The following is a 19,212-nucleotide window of genomic DNA, read 5'->3' as shown; positions in this document are numbered from 1 at the left end:
TGGCGTCAGTGCTGAGCAGCGTTAATCCCCTAATGCGTCTGGTTTCTCCTGCTTGAGCCTGGCCTCTCCCATCCCTGCTGAATGTTCACCTGCATTTGTAGGCGGTGGCATTAGCACACACAGCTCTCCACCCACCAGTAAAGAGGTGTGGTCCCAATCACAGAATAAGGCCTTTGTTGGCTCTGTCATGCCCCCTCCCTCCCCTAAGAGCCTATGGTGGATTCTTTTGCAGCCACTGCTCTGGGGCGCCAGCTGTCTGGATTATAGTGGCTCTAAGACTAGGACCTCAGAAACCCCTTCGCTTAACGATCTACAAATATATTGGGGGTTCCCCACCAACACACCTGGGTTTAAATCCTTTCCCATCAACCTCTCTAGAGGGCTTCCCAGTTCTCCTCTACCAGTTCCCAGAGCAGATGCTGATGCAATTACACTCCATGTGTGTGAGAGGAGAGCCTGGCCTAGTGGATTGAGCCCTGGCCTGGGACTCTGGTGAGCTGGGTTTTATTTCCAGCTCTGCTGTTAACCATGAGGGAAATCACTCCCTGTCCCACCTTCGTGCCTCTGTTTTGATTGTAAACTCTCTAAAGACAGAGTCTGTCTCTCACTGTGTCTATGTACAGCACCCTGCACCGCGGGGCCTAGATCTCAATGGAGACAGTTAGGTGCTATAGTCATATAAATACTGATGATAGAGAATGCCTCCCTCAGGCTCCTTGTGTTCACTTTAGCAGTATCAGGGGGACCGTCTGCAGGGCAGCAAGAGAAATTTGGGGCCCAAGTACATTGTGTTCCTTGGGGTCCCTCCCATTTCACTTTATTTATACAGGTATTTGGGGGCTCCCTGAGCTAGGAGCCCTGGTACAATTGGACCCTCTTTCCCTCCCTTCTTGTCAACCTTGGCCAGAATCTTATTGTCAGCTCATCCCTTCTCCTCCCAAATACTCAGTCGTTTGTCTCATGTGATATAAACATCCCCTTGGCTCTCTGCTCCTCCAAGGAGTGCTCCAGGAAAAAAAACGGTGCAGAGTGTGTGATGGGCCTCTCTCTCTGCCCTAGCCACAGCGGACAGGCCTCTGCTACGGCCCCTGCCTACAGAGCGGAGCTCACGCGATCGGGGCTAGGGCTTTTCACACTGGAGTCAGTCCTGGGTATCAGCCACTAGACAGCCACTAGCTGTTGCGAGGGGAGCTGAGCCAGCGGTACGTAGAGAAGCAGCTAAGGCACTTGTCCCCAGATCAGCAGAGTTGGTTCAAACTGCACAATGCTCCTCTCTCCATCCTCAGCCTCCCACTCCCTGTTCTCTGGCCTCCTGCAGCTTGCACTTTGGCCAGGAGGTCCTGTGGCGGGCGGGTGGGGGTCTAACATGCCAGCTCATCAATAAAACGCAGTGCCTGTGGTTTCTGCAGCCTGGGCCAGTTTGCAAGTCGTGGGCACTTCCACGGGAGAGCAAAGAAAGTGCAGGATCAGGCCCACCCTCCTAGGGTTGCCAAGCCTCCAGGATTGCCCTGGAGTGCCCAGGAATTAAAGCTGAATCTTTCGTTCGAGATTATGTCCTGCGGTGAAACCCCCGGGATTGTGTCCGACCACAGTTGGCACCCTGGCCTAGTCCAGCATGAACACAAGCAGAGGCAGCGTGCGTGGGTGTGTTCAGCAGCCATGTGACACTGGTGGGGGCGGTGAGCACTACCTGACAAACCTGTATGGCGACACCCAGGTCACACCCCATTGAGTCAGCCACCCAGCGGAGCTGCACCTTCAACCTGCCTAGCAAGGATCTACTCCCCGCCCGGCCCCTTCGAAAAGAGGCCTAGGAAGCACAGGGCTGGCTATTTTTTGTTTGTTTGGCTGGTGCAGCAAAGGGAACTTGGCCCTGTGGGTCTCCTCCCCTCGTTTGGCAACTCTCCTCCCAATCGCTTTCAACTTCCCTGTCTTGGGAGGAAATTTTGTCCTCCGCCTTCCTGGTTTATCAGATCGTGGCAAGAAAAAAACCCAAAAAACCCCACACACACCCTGGCTGCTAAGGAAGCAGGTGAAGACTGAGAGGAGGAACCCAAGCCGGAGGGGGCCAGGTGTGGCTGGGAGAGATGGGGACGGCGGAGGAGGACTATAACTTTGTCTTTAAGGGTGAGTTTTATTGGTACCCCCTTTCCGTGGCTGGTTTCAGGCTGGGCTGCGTGTTCTGCAACGGGCTGGTTCTGCCTTTTGAAAGAGGTGGAATTGGGGGCCCGGGGCAGGGCGGGCAGAGGATGGATGGGATGTGGGGTGGGTGCTGGAGGCCGGATGGAGCGGCGGCGGTGGGCTGGGGCACGTAGCGCCAACAAGGGGTGGAGGGGAAGCAGCCATCCAGAAGGGCAGCTGGGTCTCTCTCTTGTGGTAGTGGGGAGTCCTTGGCGGTGGATCTTTGAGGGCAAATCCCACCACGCCTGGGTATAAGCCCCAGTGAAGTCAGTGCAGATGCACCAGGAATTTGGGTCAGATGAGCCCCTCTGCCACTCCCCCCACAGTCACTGCAAGGTTGTGACTGTCTTTGGGAACCCACCGAGCATCCTGTCAGTAAATCCACAGCCCAGCTCAGTGCCTGGGCCGACAGCTGCATTGTGGGGTGCAGTCAGGGGGTTTGACACCTCCCTCTTAAGCATTAGGTACTGACCTAGCTGGATGGGTGGGCCAATCGGATGTGGCCTTACAGTGGGGACACTGCTGGGGAACCAGTGGAGTGGGACGGAGGGAGGGCACCGAGGTCGCTGTGGAGGCACGTGGGCTTCTGGCAACCCAGCTCCCCAGAGATTTGCAGGGATCCTGATGGATGTCCGGCCTGAACACTCTGGGGGCTGATTCTCCTTCACACTGCACCGCGAGTGCTCAGTTACATCCATGCAAAGTGCTACCGAATCCGAACGGGTCACCCCGGTGCAAACGCCTGCACGAGGTGGAGAGCAGTGGCGAATGGGGAGCTGGTAGCCATAACGGGTGGAAATAGCCCCGTAAGGATCCTGCCTGCACATGGGGCTGCCCCAGGTGGTGTGGAGCTGAGGTAAGGGCTATAGACAGTGGCTCAGGGGTGTGGCCAGAATGCCCCGTGCTGTGGCTAGTCTGTGCTTCTCAGGCCCCATAAGGGGCAAGGGACTGTTTCTTGCTATGTGTAGTCACAGGCCCCATCACGCTGGAGCCTCAGTTTTGGTACGAGCCTCCAGGTGCTCCCGTAATACAAAAAATAATAATGCCCCCACAGCGTAATGCCCAGCGAGAGGATCAGGGCCTGACGGGATTGCACCCCTCTAGGGACAGTTTATTCTAACCCGGCCAAGGCCGTGTTCAGTAACTGGCCTTGCAACAAAAGCTCGACCGAATTGCATTTGTTAAAAACCGAAAACGCATTCATTTTCCCCCAAAAGGAAAGTGTTCTGTTTTTCTGGAAAAAAAAAATAATTTTTTTTAACCAAAATTTTACTTGCAGGGAAAAAATTTTTTACATTAAAAAAAATTTGAAATCTTTTGAGGAAATGTTTACTGTTTTCTAGCCGGTTCTGTGTGCCCATATTTCGCTGGGAGAAGGACAGTTGCTCTGGCAACCAGATCCCAAACCTTGCAGGGCTTGATAGGTTAAAACTAGAGCTAACCGGACAATGTTGGGGGTGGGTGGGATGGGGCCTTCCATGGTAAACAGACACAAACAACAAAATCCTCAAAACTTTCAGATGAACATTTGAAAAAATGTTGTACAAAACTGGATTTTGCCCAAAGATTCTATTTTTTTTTTTTTTTTTTTTTGCTTTTCCAACAAGAAAAAAAAATCAACATTTTTTGAGGAAATTAAACACTTCCTGTGAAAATTTTTTTTAATGGAAAACCCCAACTTACTGGAGAAAAGCGGCTTGGATGGAAAATGTTTGATCCTCCCTAGTGAAAGCCAACACCTTGAATTCCACCCAGAAGCTTTTCAGGAGCAAGTGTTGGTCACATGGAACATGGACTGATGGGCTCCCAACGTGCAACTCCCCTTAATAAATAGGCTGTAGCATTTTGCATTAGCTTCAGCTTCTGAATGGTCTTGAGCTGCAGGTTCAAATCCCAACTGAGGTGTAATTTACATTCATTGTTATTTCATTTTGTGTTGTCTGGTTCCAGGGTCAGGAAGGTTTTCCCAGCTCTGGTGCTGCCTCGTATGGTCCAGGGGTTCTGTAGGACTCAGGAATTAAGTGCTGATGATGGTGGGGAAAACTCTTTTGGTGGGGAATTGGGACAGTGCAGGAGAGGCAAAGAAAAGCAAACTGGACCAACACAGCTGAGTGGAATGCAAAACATAAACATTGTCCAAGCAGCTTAAATGGGGAAAGTACATTTAAAAGTCATTCTGCTTCAGTAATCTTGGGAGTTGTCATTAGCATTGTAGGTAAAGCAATTTAGGGTTTAGAAATATTATAATGACCTGGCCGGTGTGTGTGTCATCACTTGTATTACAGTACATTAGGTGCTGTACATAAACATAATAAGAGACAGCCCTTGCCAGGCAGAGCTTAGAGCAAGATAGTTGAAGGGGAAACAGAACAAGGCGGGTGTCTTGGGCAAGGGCACCAGCAAAGCTGGGCCAAGAACCCAGATCTCCTGATTCCCAGTCCAGTGCTCTAGTCACTGGATAACACTGCCTCTCTGGTATGTGTCACTGCCCCCTACTGAATGGAATCAGAACAGCTCAACTGTGTGTCACAGGCCCTATATTGCCAGGTGCTAATGAGGAGTTGCCTTTAGCTTGGGTGCTAGGGGCCTGAACTTTTGAAGCAGGGGGAATCGGAGTTCTGTCCCCCGGGTCACCGTGAAGTTCCACATCCTAGGCAGCCACAGATTAGCTACGTGCATTTGAAGCTGGCGGTGTCCTTTTCAGAACAAAGCCAGGGAGACAAACGGCTGCTTGGCCCTTTAATGTCCCACTCACACAGCTGCGACGGCGCGGGAAGGCTGGTGTTTGTGCAGACTTTGCACACGCTGCCGCCTGCCACACCTGCGTGAGCGAGCCACACAGCCTGACAGTATCAGGGCACAGGCAAGCTCAGATGGGATTCTTCAGCCAGGTTTCAAGCAGCCACTGCCCGGTTAGCTGCCCCCCTTCCCCAGGGAGCAGAAGATCAGAGCTACTGGCTTGCTTTGCAAACAGAGCGGACACAGATCAGATACGCTGCCGGGTGGCTTGAAACAGGGTGGAGACGGTCTCCATTGCCACCTGGGTGGAATATGTACTACATAAGCCATCTGGACAAAAGACATACACGCGTGCACACACTTAGGGAGCCCATTCGCAAAGCGCCAACTGCAGGAGGAGGCAGGCTGACATGAAGACAAATCCCTCACTGTAGGGAGTGGGGAGTGGAGGCCAGATGGGGTCAGTCCGGAGAAGGCTTAGGAGGGAAAGGAAAAAAAGATGGAGGATTCGATTTGTTAGAAAGCCAACAGCCAAAACCTATTTGCCTAGGGAGTCACCTCTAGGACTAGCCCTGCCCAGCTGTTACCGCCTATTCCCAGCTGGTGGGCCAGTTACTCAGAAACTATCCTGGCTCTTGGGTGCAATTCTATGGACTGTGTTGTGCTGGAGGTCAGACTGAGGGGACCAGAATGATCCTTCTTGGCCGTAAAAAGACAACGATGAGTCTGATTCTCCCTGCGCCTCATGCCGGTGTTTACGCCAGGGCAAAGTGGGGGGTAAAATGTTTCTGACTCAGAACGGGAGGCGTTTCGCACTTGCTCGGCCCTGGTGTAATTGATGACACAGTTTGATGGGAGAATCAGGCCCAGTCACTATGAATAAGGACAAACCCAGGACAGTTAGGTTGTGTCCGTTTGAAGGGGCGGGATCTTAAACGTGTCACCGAAACACGTAGCAAAAATCCATTTTGATGAGAAGCAAAATTGCCTTGACATTTGAAATGGGCCCATGCGCCAAACAGTCAGGACATGAGGTGCTCAGGAATTGAATCAGGATGGAGAGCAGGTCAGGAATTTTTTGTCTCTCTCCCCTTCCCTTCCCTCCTCTCCTCTCCTCTCCTCTCCCCCCATGGAAAATTTTGAGGTTTTGGCAAAATATTTCAGCTAAAATCCAAAATATTTCCATTCAGAATACTGCCATGGTGCTTCATGGGAGCTGTAGTTAGAGTTCCTCGTGCTCCCATTCTCCTCTACAGGCCAGGCTCTCTAATCAGACTACATCTCCCAAGATGCACTGTGGTCTCTGCTCTTGATAAGGGGAGGTGGTGTATTGTGGCAGTCCCAGGGTGGTGATGCACAATGGGAGGAGATTTACAGATTCCAAGGCCAGATGGGCCCATTGTGATCATCTAGTCTGACCTCCTGTTGGACACAGGCCGGAGAACTTCACAAACTAATTCCTGGAGCAGATCTTTCAGAAACATATCCAGTCTTGATGAAGATGAAGTCCAACTGGGGATTTTACTCTGGAAGCCAGGGTAAATTATCCCAGTGCAAATCGTGGCATATATAGGTTTACCCTGTCTACTTTGCCCAAATAAATGTTAGTCTCTAAGGTGCCACAAGGACTCCTCATTGTTTTTCCTGTCTAATTTAGTGGTTTGCAGAAGTGCAGCTATGCCAGGAGATTACGTTAGGGCAAGCCCTTGGTTATTATTAGATCACCAATATTTTCAATCCCATGTCTTCAAACTTATAAATCAAGGCCGTAGAAATCATGAGATTGTGTTAAAAATCATGAGATTTTAACAGTAGTGAAGTGGGGGGTTGTTTTTGTTTGTCTTCTGATGTTGAAGGCTTTAGAGGTCACATTTTCATGCTTCGCTCTGTAACCATGAAGGCCAAAAACTGCCTTCTGTTCCTGACATGCGAATCTCAGCTTTCATTTACTCACGTGACCCTGGGCGCTGGGGCTTTAAGAAAAGCACCAAATATCATGAGCATTTGCAAAAGTTGGCAACATTTGATCTGCACCCTACTGTGTGCTAGAGACCGTTCATACACATGGACAATGCCTAGCCCTGAACAGCTAACAATCTATATAGACGTTGGGTGGGAGAGGAAACTGAGGCACGGAGAGGAAGGGACATGCCCACAGACACCCCACAGGTCAGTGGCAGGGCCAAGAATAGAACTCATGTCTACAGATTGCCCTACCTGCCTTATCACACCACTTCTCTTCCAATACGGACACAGCCTCAGTTTCCCCTGTCGCGTGTGTGGATCTCCCATGTGGCAGGTGGAGAAGAGGGTAAAAGCACTGAAGAGAAATAGGAGCATGCATTTATAAAGCTGCAACAGTGGACGAAGGGATTCAAGGGCATGTGCTGGGCCTGGAACGACTATGAACTCCTGGTTTGAAACTAAGGGCTTGTCTACATGGGGAGATTGCCCAGAATAAACTATTCTGAACTAATTTCCCAGGTGGACACTCTTATTCTAGAATAAGAGTGCCTTTTCCCTGAGTTAGCTTAATCCGGATTAAACTCCCAAGTGCCAGTGTCCGTTTAAAATGGGGGGGATTTGTTAACTTCCCAGGCAGGCTACACAGGCAGCAAGTTTACACAGGTATTTAGGGAGGGGAGGAGCGGATAAGGTGGGTTTGATCATGAGTTATTATTACGACAGTGATGATCAGGTGAGCACCCACTGGTCCTTTAATGCGTTTTTTAAGGACTGGGGAGGGAGTTTATTTGTGGGTTGACAATTGTTACTTTAATTGCAGTGGAGTCTCTAAGAGATAAAATCAGTGCTGTAAATAAATGAATTCCATCAAAACTGTGAAAGATTTGACAGGGCTGAGACAGGAGAAGAAAGTCTGGCCCAGTGGTTGGGGGCGTAGTCTAGGAGGTGGGCGATCTGGCTTATGTTCCTTGGTCTGAAATTCAATAAAGACCAGGGCAAAGTCCTGCATTTAAGAAATAAAAATCAAATGCACAGCTACAAAATGGGGCGGCTAGGCTGAAAAGGATCTGGGGGATCATACATTGAATATGAGTCAACAATGTGATGCAGATGCGAAAAAGACCAATAGAATTCTGGGGTATATTAACAGGAGAGTCGCAGGTAAGACACGGGAGGGAATTGTCCTGCTCTGCTTATCACTGGTGCGGTCTCAGCTGGAGTCCCGTGTCCAGCACTTTAGGAAACGTGACAAATTGGAAGGAGCCCAGAGGAGAGCAACAAAAATGATCAAAGGTTTAGAAAACCCGACCTATGAGGAAAGGTTAAAAAAACTGGGCATGTTTAGTCTTGAGAAAAGAAGTTTAAGGCGGGACCTGATAGTCTTCCAATATATTAATGGCTGTGATAAGGAGGACTTTGATCAATTGTTCTCTATGTCCACTGAGGGCAGGACAAGAAGTAATTGACTAAATCTGTAGTAAGAGAGATTTAGGTGAGATATTAGGAAAAACTTTTAAATCTCCGGGTAGTTAACCTCTGGAACAGGCTTCCAAGGGAGGTTGTGGAATTGCCATCCCTGGAGGTTTTAAGAACAGGTTGGACAAAAACCTGTCAGGGACAGTCTAGGTTTACGGGGTTCTGCCTCAGCTCAGGGCACTGGACTTGATGACTTCTCAAGGTCCCAGCCCTGCATTTCTAGGAGTCCCTCCTCTGCCCCAGACTCCCTATGTGACCTTGGGCAAGTTACTTTGCACTGGTACAGCTCCACAGATTATTTGCTATATGTATCATAGAATATCAGGGTTGGAAGGGACCTCAGGAGGTCATCTAGTCCAACCCCCTACTCAAAGCAGGGCTAATCCCCAGACAGATTTTTGCCTCAGATCCCTAAATAGCCCCCTCAAGGATTGAACTCACAACCCTGGGTTTAGCAGGCCAATGCTCAAACCACTGAGCTATCCCTCCACTTAGCCTGTCAGTGCCTCAGTTTCCCCACCTGTACAGTGAGATAATAGCACTGCCCGGGCTCACAAGGAGGGAGAATAAACATATTAAAGCTTGTGAGGCACTCAGGTAGGTAACGGGGGCCAGAAAAAGTTCCTTAGCTCGATAGGGTGTGTCCACACCACAAAAAAAGACCTGCGGGACGGAGGGGAGGGGTGGTCTCAGAGCCCAGGCTCCATCTGGAGCCCGCACGTCTACACTGCTATTTTTAGTCCCCCAGCATGAACCCAAGTCATTTGACCCTGGCTCTGAGACGCACTGCTGCAGGTATTTTTCTGCTCTGTACACATACCCCTAGATACTAAGCCACATTCCTGGCTCTGTGCTAGAAAATTCAAGTGCATTCCACCAAACAGAGAGATCAGAAGATACAGCAACATAAGAAAAGGCAAATCTTCCATAAAGGTTTTTCGGTTGCTGTTTAGAATAGAGAGGCAGAGAGAAAGCGCTCTCAGGTTTTATTTTCACTTTGGCTTAATACAGGTGTGTTAAGAGGCTGTAGCATGAAAAGAAGGAAAACTGTAGCCCAGCAGAAGAAATTTGGAGTATTTTATGAAAGTTCCAGCAAACAATGTGATTGTTGTCTAGGGTGATCCAGAATCACCAACCCCAAGTATTCAAAAATCATGAACTGGGCCCCCCAAATCATGACTGGCTTAAAATCTTGAGATTTTAAAAATAAATAATTTGGGTTTTTTTTTTTTTTTATTTGTCTTCTGGATTCATTTGCTTCACGTTTTCTAGTTTTTCTCCACCAACACAAGGGCTAGAAACGTCCTTGGTTTTTTTAGATGAAAGCTGACATCACAAAGTCAGCTGACTCCAGCAGCTGGGACTTTAAGCTCGCCCAAATAGCTCAAGAGTTGCTGTAAAATTGAGAAACTTGGGACAGCATTGGCAGCCGTATCATGTGGCTACAATGGTGCGTGTAGCTAGAAAACTTTTGTTTTCTGTGTCCTGCACCACCGTATTTCTAAGAACTCTCCCTGGATGCAGAGACAGCAGCTGTTGTGAAGTCAGTTCCATGCAGACTGTTAGAGGAGCTGTATACACTGTGCTCTCTCTCATAAGGGACTTTCCTTTTGTTCTTTCTTTTTCGGTTGGTTTCCTTAATCTGATTCTGATTGAAATCTGCTCCTTGCATATGGAAAAACAAAACAGATGAGGGCTAGGAAGAAATTTTCCTTACGGGCATGTTTTTCCCATAACTGCTTAATGCAGAGACAGGATACTGGACTAAATGGACACATGAGCTGCTCCCACGCGGCAACTGCTATGTTCCTAGATGCAGCAGTTGTCTGTTGCACTAGAGTATTGGCCTCACTCACAATTTCCCTGCAATTTGTGTCATCATTTGCACCAGTGAACAATGGTGATTCTGCCTTGGTAGCACACAATGCCTACTTTTGGTGGTGTAGATGACAGCACGAGGCGCAAGGCAGTGGAGAATCAGGCACCCAAATATTTGCATTGCAGCCACCTTGGGGATAATGATTCCTCTGCGTTTGTACAGCACCGTGCACCATGAGAGAGTTCAGTACATTGTTAATAAAACAATGATGGACTGGTTGGTATGTATGATTATTTATACTGCGGTAGCACCAGACGCTCTAGTCGTAGATCAGGGCCTCATTGTGATAGGTGCGATACAAGAAGAACAAAAGTCCCTGTCCCAAAGAGCTTACAGTCAAAGTCATGTTCCATAGCTCTCTACTGAAATCAGAACTGGGTGTCATATGCCCTGTACTGCTCCCAGCTCATGAGGATTCTCTATCTTCCTGTGCTTTTGGATTAGAAGGATCAGAATTCTATCCCTGGTGCACAAGTCCCATTTGCATCTCATTTTGCTAGGAGTTTCCCCTCTTGTCTCCCTAGTGGTCCTGATTGGAGAGTCCGGTGTGGGGAAGACCAATCTGCTCTCGCGCTTCACCCGCAATGAATTCAACCACGACAGCCGCACCACCATCGGCGTGGAGTTCTCCACCCGCACCGTCATGGTGGGCAATGCCATGGTGAAGGCACAGATCTGGGACACCGCCGGGCTGGAGCGGTACCGTGCCATCACCTCAGCGTAAGCGGGCCGCGTGGCTCAGTGCAACAGCGGGAGGGGTGGCGATGGCGGCCGCGGTTCCTAGGCGCGGGCGACTCCCCACGGGAGGCAAGCGCCTCTGAACACAGAACTCCACGGGGGTGGCACAGGGGGCTATTGTATGTGACCTGCCCATACTCAGCGTGACTCACGGTCTCCCTCCAGCGGCTGGGCCACACTGGGGTTTATGAGTCCGCTACAGTCTTTGAGCTAACAGCTCTTTTAGCTCAGGTGGTAGATGTTGTGCATTTAGAGCCAAAGCTCTTGGGTTGGAGCCCCCCTGCTTAGAGGAGTCATGGTACCCCTAGAGCAGGTGGGATGGAGAGTGTCTCACCCAAATGAAGCCGCAGGGCCTGATTCTCCATTGCCCTGCACTTCCTGAGTCATTTCCATGCGTGCAAAACGGGCTTAGGACACTACTGTGAAAATGAAGGGGGGAAAAGTCAGCGACACCAGGGTGTTTCTTTGACCGTGACTGACGCCCGGCAGCATTTGAACCCCAGCCCTTCACAGGCACAGCACAGATCTCTACCGGTGGAGTTAAAGGAGTGACTCCACTGCTTGGCAGCAGTAGTAGGCGGTTATCCTAATAGCTCAACCACAGGGAGTGAGGGGGCAAGACAGGGATGCGCTAGCCACTCTGTGGGCCGGCTCTTGGAGCAGCAGTACTGGGTTATAGGTAGGCGCACTGTGGGTATGTCTACACTGCATAGTGAGCCACAGTCAGTGGGACCTGACCTTGAGGACTCCGGGTTTCCAAGCCTGTGCTTGAGCGTCCACATTGCACTGTAAACCTGGGCTTACAGTTGCTGGACCCAGGTCTCACAGCCCTGCTAACGCGTCCACACTGCCCTGCGCAGATCTTCTGACTCAGGTCTGAGGCTTGAGCTGCATCCACACAGCAAACTGACAGGGCTTGGACCCGAGGTGCATCAGGATTCGGGGTCTGTCTGAACCACCCCCCTCGCAGAGTCCTTGGACCTAGGTCCTGAGGGCTCACTGACCCGAGTCAGACGGATTTGTGTGCGGACGGAAGAGAGATTTGGGCTCAATCCTGAGTCAGAGCTTGGGCTTAGTGTGCAGTGGAGACACACCCAAAGAGGTCTGACCCCACTGGAGGCGGTGGGGCCGTGACAGGCTCCAGCTCAGACCCTGTGGTGAAGGCCGCCCGCTCCCTCTCGGCAGGTATTACAGGGGAGCAGTGGGCGCCCTCCTGGTTTTCGACATCACCAAGCACCAGACCTACAACGTGGTGGAGCGCTGGCTGAAGGAGCTGTATGACCACGCCGAGGCCACCATCATCGTCATGCTGGTGGGCAACAAGACGGACTTAGCCCAGGCCCGCGAGGTGCCGACCGAGGAGGCCAAGATGTTTGCAGGTATGGAGCCGCCTCCCCGGGTGGACCCATCCCGAGACAGCCAGTGCCCGCTGGGTTCTGCTACCCCTCCCCGAGAACACGTCCTGAAAGCCTCCTGTTCCAGCCAGAACTCATGGTGCTGGGTCCGCATGAGCTAAGCAGGGTCCATAATGTGATAGACCAAGGGGTGCCAGGCTGCAAGGAGGTGGGGGCTCAGTAGGGGGCGCTCTCCCTGTTGACTCAGTATTGATAGGACCCTGGGGGGGGCTGTACTGTGGGGTGCTCTCCCCTCCCTGACCCTGATGCCCCAGTGTCGTTCTGCTGGGGGAGATGCCATGCTAGATGGGCCAAGGGCCTGCCCTGCTCTGGCAGGAAGGGGGATGCTCGAGTAGCCGGATCCCCAAAGGGTACCACAATTCCCATGCCTCTTGCGTGACCCTGTCCTTGCAGAAAACAACGGGCTGCTGTTCATCGAGACGTCTGCGCTGGACTCCACGAACGTCGAGCAGGCCTTCGAGACCATACTGAGAGGTGCGCCGGGGGCAGGGGAACGTGGAGTCGGGGGGGTTGGAATCTGAGCAGAGCACGCTCTGGGGATGGCTGACGGAGAAGCACCCAGGGGGGTGAACTCTCCATAGAAAGAGCTCAAGATGCCATGTGACAACTGCCCCGCCACCAGGGAGCGCTAAGGAGACCGAGTGGAATCCGGTATCCCACCTCCTGCCATGACAAACCAGCCCATTTGTCTGCCCCTGGAGCTTCTCTCTGCACCAAGGGGGGCAGGTTAACGACTAGGCCAACTGGTCTAGAGAGGGGATTTTCCTAACACCGTGGGACACTCTGGAGAGAGAGAAGGCTGGGGAGCAGGTTTGGGCAAGGAGTTACCCTCATGCTGCCTGTTTCCACCACGGTTCAAGGGGACACGACTAAAGAACACCCCGAAGCAGGGCTGATGTGGGGCGGACGTAATATGGGGACAATAAGTGATCTCTCTCCTGCCATCCATCTCCACCCTCTGACAAATAGAGGCTAGGGACACCATTCCTTACTCATCCTGGCTAATAGCCATTAATAGACTTAACCACCATGAATTTATCCAGTTCTCTTTTAAACCCTGTTACAGTCCTATCCTTCACAACCTCCTCAGGCAAGGAGTTCCACAGGTTGACTGTGTGCTGTGTTTTAAACCTGCTGCCCATTAATTTCATTTGGTGGCCCCTAGTTTTTATCTTATGGGAACAAGTAAATAACTTTTCCGTATTCGCTTTCTACCGTCGTACCAGAGCCCTGAGCGCAGGGTTAGGGAGGGCCCCAAAATGTCTGTGTAAATAAAGTGAAATGGGAGGAGGTAGGACCCTAGCAAACAGGCTGTATCAGGGCCGCTCATTTCTCTCTATGGGCCTGCACCACAGTGAAAACCTAGCAGGCCCTGTAGATCCACCCATATTATGCCAAGCCCCAGCAGGGACCGCTAGCCCTTTAAGCAGGAGCTGGTCCGGCTAATAGCGCCAGCTGAGTTGGTTAAGGCAGTAGGAGGTTCACCAGCCTCTGTCTGTGGCCCAGCCCCGGCTCGAGGGGGACACAGCACCACCCGGTGGGGGTTACCCTGGGCCAGGGGGAACGCTCCAGGATCCCTTATTATCGCTCCCTCTTCCAGACATTTTCAGCAAAGTGCAGAAACAGCAGCAGAGAAGCCCCCAGGACAACAAGGTGTCGCTCTCCAGCGAGAACCCCCACGGCGCCTCCCAGACCCCGGAGGAAAAGCGAGCGTGCTGCGTGAGCCTCTGAGAGCAGGGCGGGAGCCGGCCCGGGACTCGCCGTGGAGGCACGAGCCCCTCCGTCCGCTCTGCTTTCTGACCAGGGGGAATGCCCGTCCTCTCCCTCAACGCCCCGTAACTGCACCAAGCCAGGCCGGGGCTGGGCCACAGAAACACGTCTACAATGGATCGGTCCCTTCGCCCCCTCCGCAAAGCCATTACCCATGCCCCATCCTGCAGGCAGCACCACTAGAGAAGGGGATGCTGCATACCCAGACCTCTGCCCGCTGGGGTCTGCCAAGCCACAGCAGGGGGAATCTTGGGGCAGGGAGGGGTCGGCGGGCCAATCTTCCCCCTAGCAGAGGGGGAATCAGCCTTAGGAACACGCCCATCTATCTTAGTTACCTGATCCCATTACCACAGTGTCTGAGCATCTTTTTAATGTATTTATCCTCACAACCCTCTGTGGGATAGGGCAGTGCTATTATGCTATTATCCCCAGTGTACACATGGGAAAACTGAGGCACAGGGAGACTAGGTGACATGCCCAGGGTCACACAGGGTGTCTGTGGCAGAGCTGGGAATTGAACCTGGGTCTCCCAAGTTCCAGGCTCACACCCTAACGGCTGGGCAGTCCTTCCTCTCTTCCTGCAACCGTGAGGTTTCAAGGAAGGCATTTAAATATGATCAATATATTGGTCTGATCCTGCCATTGGATCCACGCACGCTCCGAATCTGGCCTCAACGCCGCTCAGCTCAGTGGGGCTTGCACCAGATTCACACAGCTGCATCTGAGCTCAGAACCCGGCCCTCCCTGTCGAAGTCAGTGGAGGGTGCGGCCACATGGCTCCGATTCCAGGATCGGAGCCACGATTTTCGCCCGGATGCTGCCGCTTTAAACATCCCGTCCATTTTGCTGTCTCCCATAACCTGTTCGTTCACCTAGTGAGATCCGTACAACCCCGCTGTCCTCGCCCCTGGGTACAGAATCTCTTCCTCTGACTAGACAGCCTCTGAAAATATGACTGTGCCCTATACCGAGTGGCAATACAGGAGTGGAGAGAGAGAAAGCAGACATCTCCAGTTCTAGGGCGTGGGTTGCCTAATTAGTCTTAACTTCTGCTTCAGCCTTGCTTTAAGGTCTGAGATCTTGGAGATGGGAGGGTGACATGGAGGGAGGAACTCTGTTAAAATAACTCAACGAAGGGCTTGGATTTCAGAGGGGCGGTTGGAATTGTGACTACCTCACCAAATCATCCCTTCCATCAATATACACTGAACATGGGGCGACTGACTTCTGGCTTCTAAGGACTTGACCCAAAGCCCCTTGATGTCACCAGGGTTCTCCCCAGGGAGTTCAATGGGCATTGGATCCAGTTTATAGAGAAGGGAGTGGCGGGGGGAGGAGGGGCTTGCCTGTAATTAATGGTTGAACGTCTGAGCTCTTTACGGGACCTGGGCTGGATTGTGATCTCTGGGGAAGCTGGAGTCGTGCTGATTTCAGTGGAGCAAATCCACAGACACCAGAATCTAACGTCGCTGACGTCAGTGGGCCACGTCTCAGCAGGTGTCAATTGGCAAAACTCCGCCCAAGTTATGCCGATATACACCTGCCCAGTGGGTTGACCTCTGGCTCCGTGTGTGCCAAGGTAGCCGAGATCAGACGCGGCCCACCGCCGTTGGAGTTAGGGGGGTGACTCTGGATTTGCACTGGTGCAATTTAACTCACTGGGGCAGTTTCTGTGCTGAGACAGAAACACTAAATCCCTGTTACGCCTCTCGTTCGTGTCTAAACCTGGCTTTTGCCCGCTGTTAATCTAACCGCAGCATCTTGTGAACGTCTGAATTCAGTGGGAATTATTTATATGATCGCTGGAGCGGGGCTGGATCTTTTTGTACAGATCGTCTCACGAGCAGCCCTGGTGAGGGAGTGTGCGTGATGCGATGGACTATAGGACCTTGACCCAAACATTAAAACATTTAGAGAACGTTTCAAAGACAGCGGTCTGCCTACCTTGACTTCCTGCATATTCCTGCTGGGTTTCCCTTTAGGATCTCATCTAATTTTTCCATCTTTTTCATTCCCCTTCCCTTTCCTCAGGGATGTTAATGGGCAGGATGTGGGGTGAACCTGCAAGATATGGGGTTTCAGACTGGACGACCAAGTGTCTGTGAGCTCTGCAGTGGCCCTGTAACTCTACTTCCATCAGCGGGGGTGGTCGTGTGGGGAGATTTCACAGCACACAGCTCTGATAGCACATCTCAGGCCTCACCCGTAGCCCCACCTCAGCGTCCCCTGGGCTCATAACATAAGAACGGCCATACTGGGTCAGACCAAAGGTCCATCTAGCCCAGTATCCTGTCTACCGACAGTGGCCAATACCAGGTGTCCCAGAAGGAGTGAACCTAACAGATAATGATCAAGTGATCTCTCTCCTGCCATCCATCTCCACCATCTGACAAACAGAAGCGAGGGACACCATTCCTTTCCCATCCTGGCTAATAGCCATTAATGGACTTAACCTCCATGAATTTATCCAGTTCTCTTTTAAACCCTGTTATAGTCCTAGCCTTCACAACCTCCTCAGGCAAGGAGTTCCACAGGTTGACTGTGCGCTGTGTGAAGAAGAACTTCCTTTTATTTGTTTTAAACCTGCTGCCAATTAATTTCATTTGGCTCTGCTGATGCCCCTCATTCCAACCCACTCCAGCCCCCAGCTGTTCCAGCCCTGGGTTCCCCCAGCGAGATTTTTTTATAGCCATTGTGGGGGGGCTTCATTTATTCCCTCTCCATGGTTCCCAGTTGCATTTGGTCTACGCAGAAGAAAGAAAATACATACTTTGCCTTGTGACGAAACTCTGCCCATGGGCTGAAGGGGAGCAAGAGTTGATCTCCGCTGACGGTTCGTGCAATTCATCTAAGGAAAAGCCCAACCCCGACCCTACCCTCCAACTAAACAGGCTCAAAGCAGTGCAGAGAGGTGACTCTCACCCTGGGTGGGAGAAGAATTCAGCGGCTTTCCCTGTGTTGTATTAGCTCCCACAGGGCTCTGAGGAGTGGGGCCGATCCTCAGGTGGTGTATATCAGCATCACTCCATTGGTCTCAGCACAGCTACCCCACAGCTGTTCGCTAGGAGATCTGGGTCAACCCAAGGCCTTGTTACAAGTCTAAATGGCAGAGACAGGGCCGGGCTGCAAAGATCACACATGGAATCATCCAAGTTTAAAGGGAGGGTAGCAGGGTCAGTCCCATAGGGCTGGCCGGGCCTCAGCACAGCAGTCACCCTGCCTCAGTTTCTGTTCTTAGAGAAGCCAGGCCGGGGACAACAGCTGGTTCGCCCTGGGCCCCCCGCACTGCCCTCAGAGGGGACAGCGCACACAGCATGGCAGGCAGAGGGCCAGGCTGGCAGCAAAAGTGGGCTAGAAGGCCAGGTTGCTACAACGGCAGGGAAACTTGAGCAATGTTCTCCATCCTGTTTTGCAACATCACTGTAAGTCAGGGGTGGGGCAGAGCAAATGTCCTGCCTTTTCCACTCGGGAGCTGGGCTCCGTCCACTACAGTATTAGCGACCACGCTGCTCGTGCTTTCCCCTCGCCCCCTGCAGTCCCGGTGCCCAGGGGTCGTGCCCCGTGTCGCTGCCGGACGCTGGCCTGACTCCGATGGAACGGGGAGGCCCCTCGCACAGGGGGGATTCTTTGGGGGCTGTTTCGACCCACTTTAAGCCCCCTTTGCACTTCCAGCATGGCCTGGCGGGGCCTCACTGGGACGGAGAACCAGGCCCAGAACATCCAGTGCCCCCATCCAAACCAGGGAACGCTGCCCCCGGCCATTTCAACGGGAGACAGTCCTTCATGTCCTGTCCTAAACTAGCAGGCAGCATCCCTGTGTCCTGCAGCTGCTGCTGCACCATGGCACTACAGGGCCCTGGAGATCACTTCCCTGCAGCGCTGCGAGACTTCATGGGGGGAGAGATAGCTCAGTGGTTTGAGCATTGGCCTGCTAAACCCAGGGTTGTGAGTTCAATCCTTGAGGGGGCCATTTAGGGAACTTGGGTAAAAATCTGTCTGGGGATCTGTCTTTGAGCAGGGGGTTGGACTAGATGACCTCCTGAGGTCCCTTCCACCCCTGATATTCTATGTCTGGGGAGCAGGGCCATTCCTGTGCGGAGAACCCCAGCAGTGAGGCTCAGGCAGTGGGCTGGCTGGCTTTTCCCAAGGCTGGGAAAACTGCATTGTCCCCACCCCTTCTGTATGCCTCAGGAGAGAAACGGGGTGCAGAGGGCATGATTTGCACAGAGACCGCTGCAAGTTTGCACTCCATGTCAGGGGACTTTCTAAGCTCAGACTTCAAAGCCTGCTGGTCAGCTACACGGAAAGTCATGGGTGTTCCCCCAGAGCTCTGGGTAACCGGGGGTCCTAGTTAAGGACCCCAAGGCTGTCGTAGCTCAGAGTTTGTCTCTTTGTTGCCCTCTAGTGCCTGGTCCATGGAAGAGGTTTTATAGGTTGGCTGCTGCTCCCTGCTTTGAGCCCTGAAAGTCCTCAGTTCTAGCCCTGTTAGTGGCCCAAGAGGAGCTGGTTACGCTAAGGGATGGGGGATGGGAGACTGTATCTCACCCATGGGGGCTGCTTAGTGTTGGTCTGCTACGGGCGGGGGGGGGCTGAACTGCCTTCTTGGCAGGTCATGGGCTGGGGGAGGGAGGGAGGCCAGAGGTTGTTCACTGCATACAGACCCGCCTCCCAGGGAGCAGCCATGTCAATCAGCCCCTCCCTAGAGCTGCAGGGACCTTGGCTAATGACATCAGCCTCAGGGGCCGCCGATGAGCCATCAACCCGAAGGTCTGGTCAGATTAGCTGCAAGGCTCTCGGAGCTGAGCGCTGGGGCCCTGCTTCCCAGCCAGCCCAGGGGAGCCGGGTTAGAGTTTGTGCTGAAATTTTGGGGCTAATTGGAACAAACCCAAAACTGGTGTGTGGGGGAGAGCCACGCGGGGTGTGTGGGTGTGTGTGCATTAATGCACGTGTGTAAACGGGTGCGTACATATGCACACGAGTATGATTGAGCATGCACGTGTATGAGTGTGAGTATGAGTGTACACGAGTGTGTGCATGCACGAGTGTGCA

At 52.2% G+C, this 19,212-nt stretch overlaps 1 protein-coding gene across 1 annotated transcript; it reads left to right on the top strand.

Annotated features, from left to right (window-relative positions):
• The first annotated feature begins 1,393 nt into the window (after positions 1 to 1,393).
• RAB25 (RAB25, member RAS oncogene family) lies at positions 1,394 to 16,090 on the top strand. The gene is made up of 5 exons (XM_005280701.5): positions 1,394 to 2,127; positions 10,765 to 10,960; positions 12,164 to 12,357; positions 12,787 to 12,867; positions 13,994 to 16,090. The coding sequence occupies exons 1-5, from the start codon at positions 2,088 to 2,090 to the stop codon at positions 14,122 to 14,124; spliced, it is 642 nt and encodes a 213-aa protein (XP_005280758.1). The 5' UTR covers positions 1,394 to 2,087; the 3' UTR covers positions 14,125 to 16,090.
• The last annotated feature ends 3,122 nt before the right edge of the window (positions 16,091 to 19,212 follow it).

This window comes from Chrysemys picta, chromosome 20 (assembly GCF_011386835.1).
Source record: "Chrysemys picta bellii isolate R12L10 chromosome 20, ASM1138683v2, whole genome shotgun sequence".
Taxonomy (NCBI): domain Eukaryota; kingdom Metazoa; phylum Chordata; order Testudines; family Emydidae; genus Chrysemys; species Chrysemys picta.
The sequence above is the reverse complement of the archived record's forward strand: the minus strand, read 5'-3'. Positions and strand labels throughout refer to the sequence as shown.

Bases quoted from the DNA above. Each gene is read 5' to 3' on its own strand.
- RAB25 (XM_005280701.5), top strand. From the start codon at position 2,088: ATGGGGACGGCGGAGGAGGACTATAACTTTGTCTTTAAGG. The intron at 2,128-10,764 runs GTGAGTTTTATT...TTGTCTCCCTAG, and splicing joins CTATAACTTTGTCTTTAAGG to TGGTCCTGATTGGAGAGTCC. The intron at 12,868-13,993 runs GTGCGCCGGGGG...TCCCTCTTCCAG, and splicing joins CTTCGAGACCATACTGAGAG to ACATTTTCAGCAAAGTGCAG.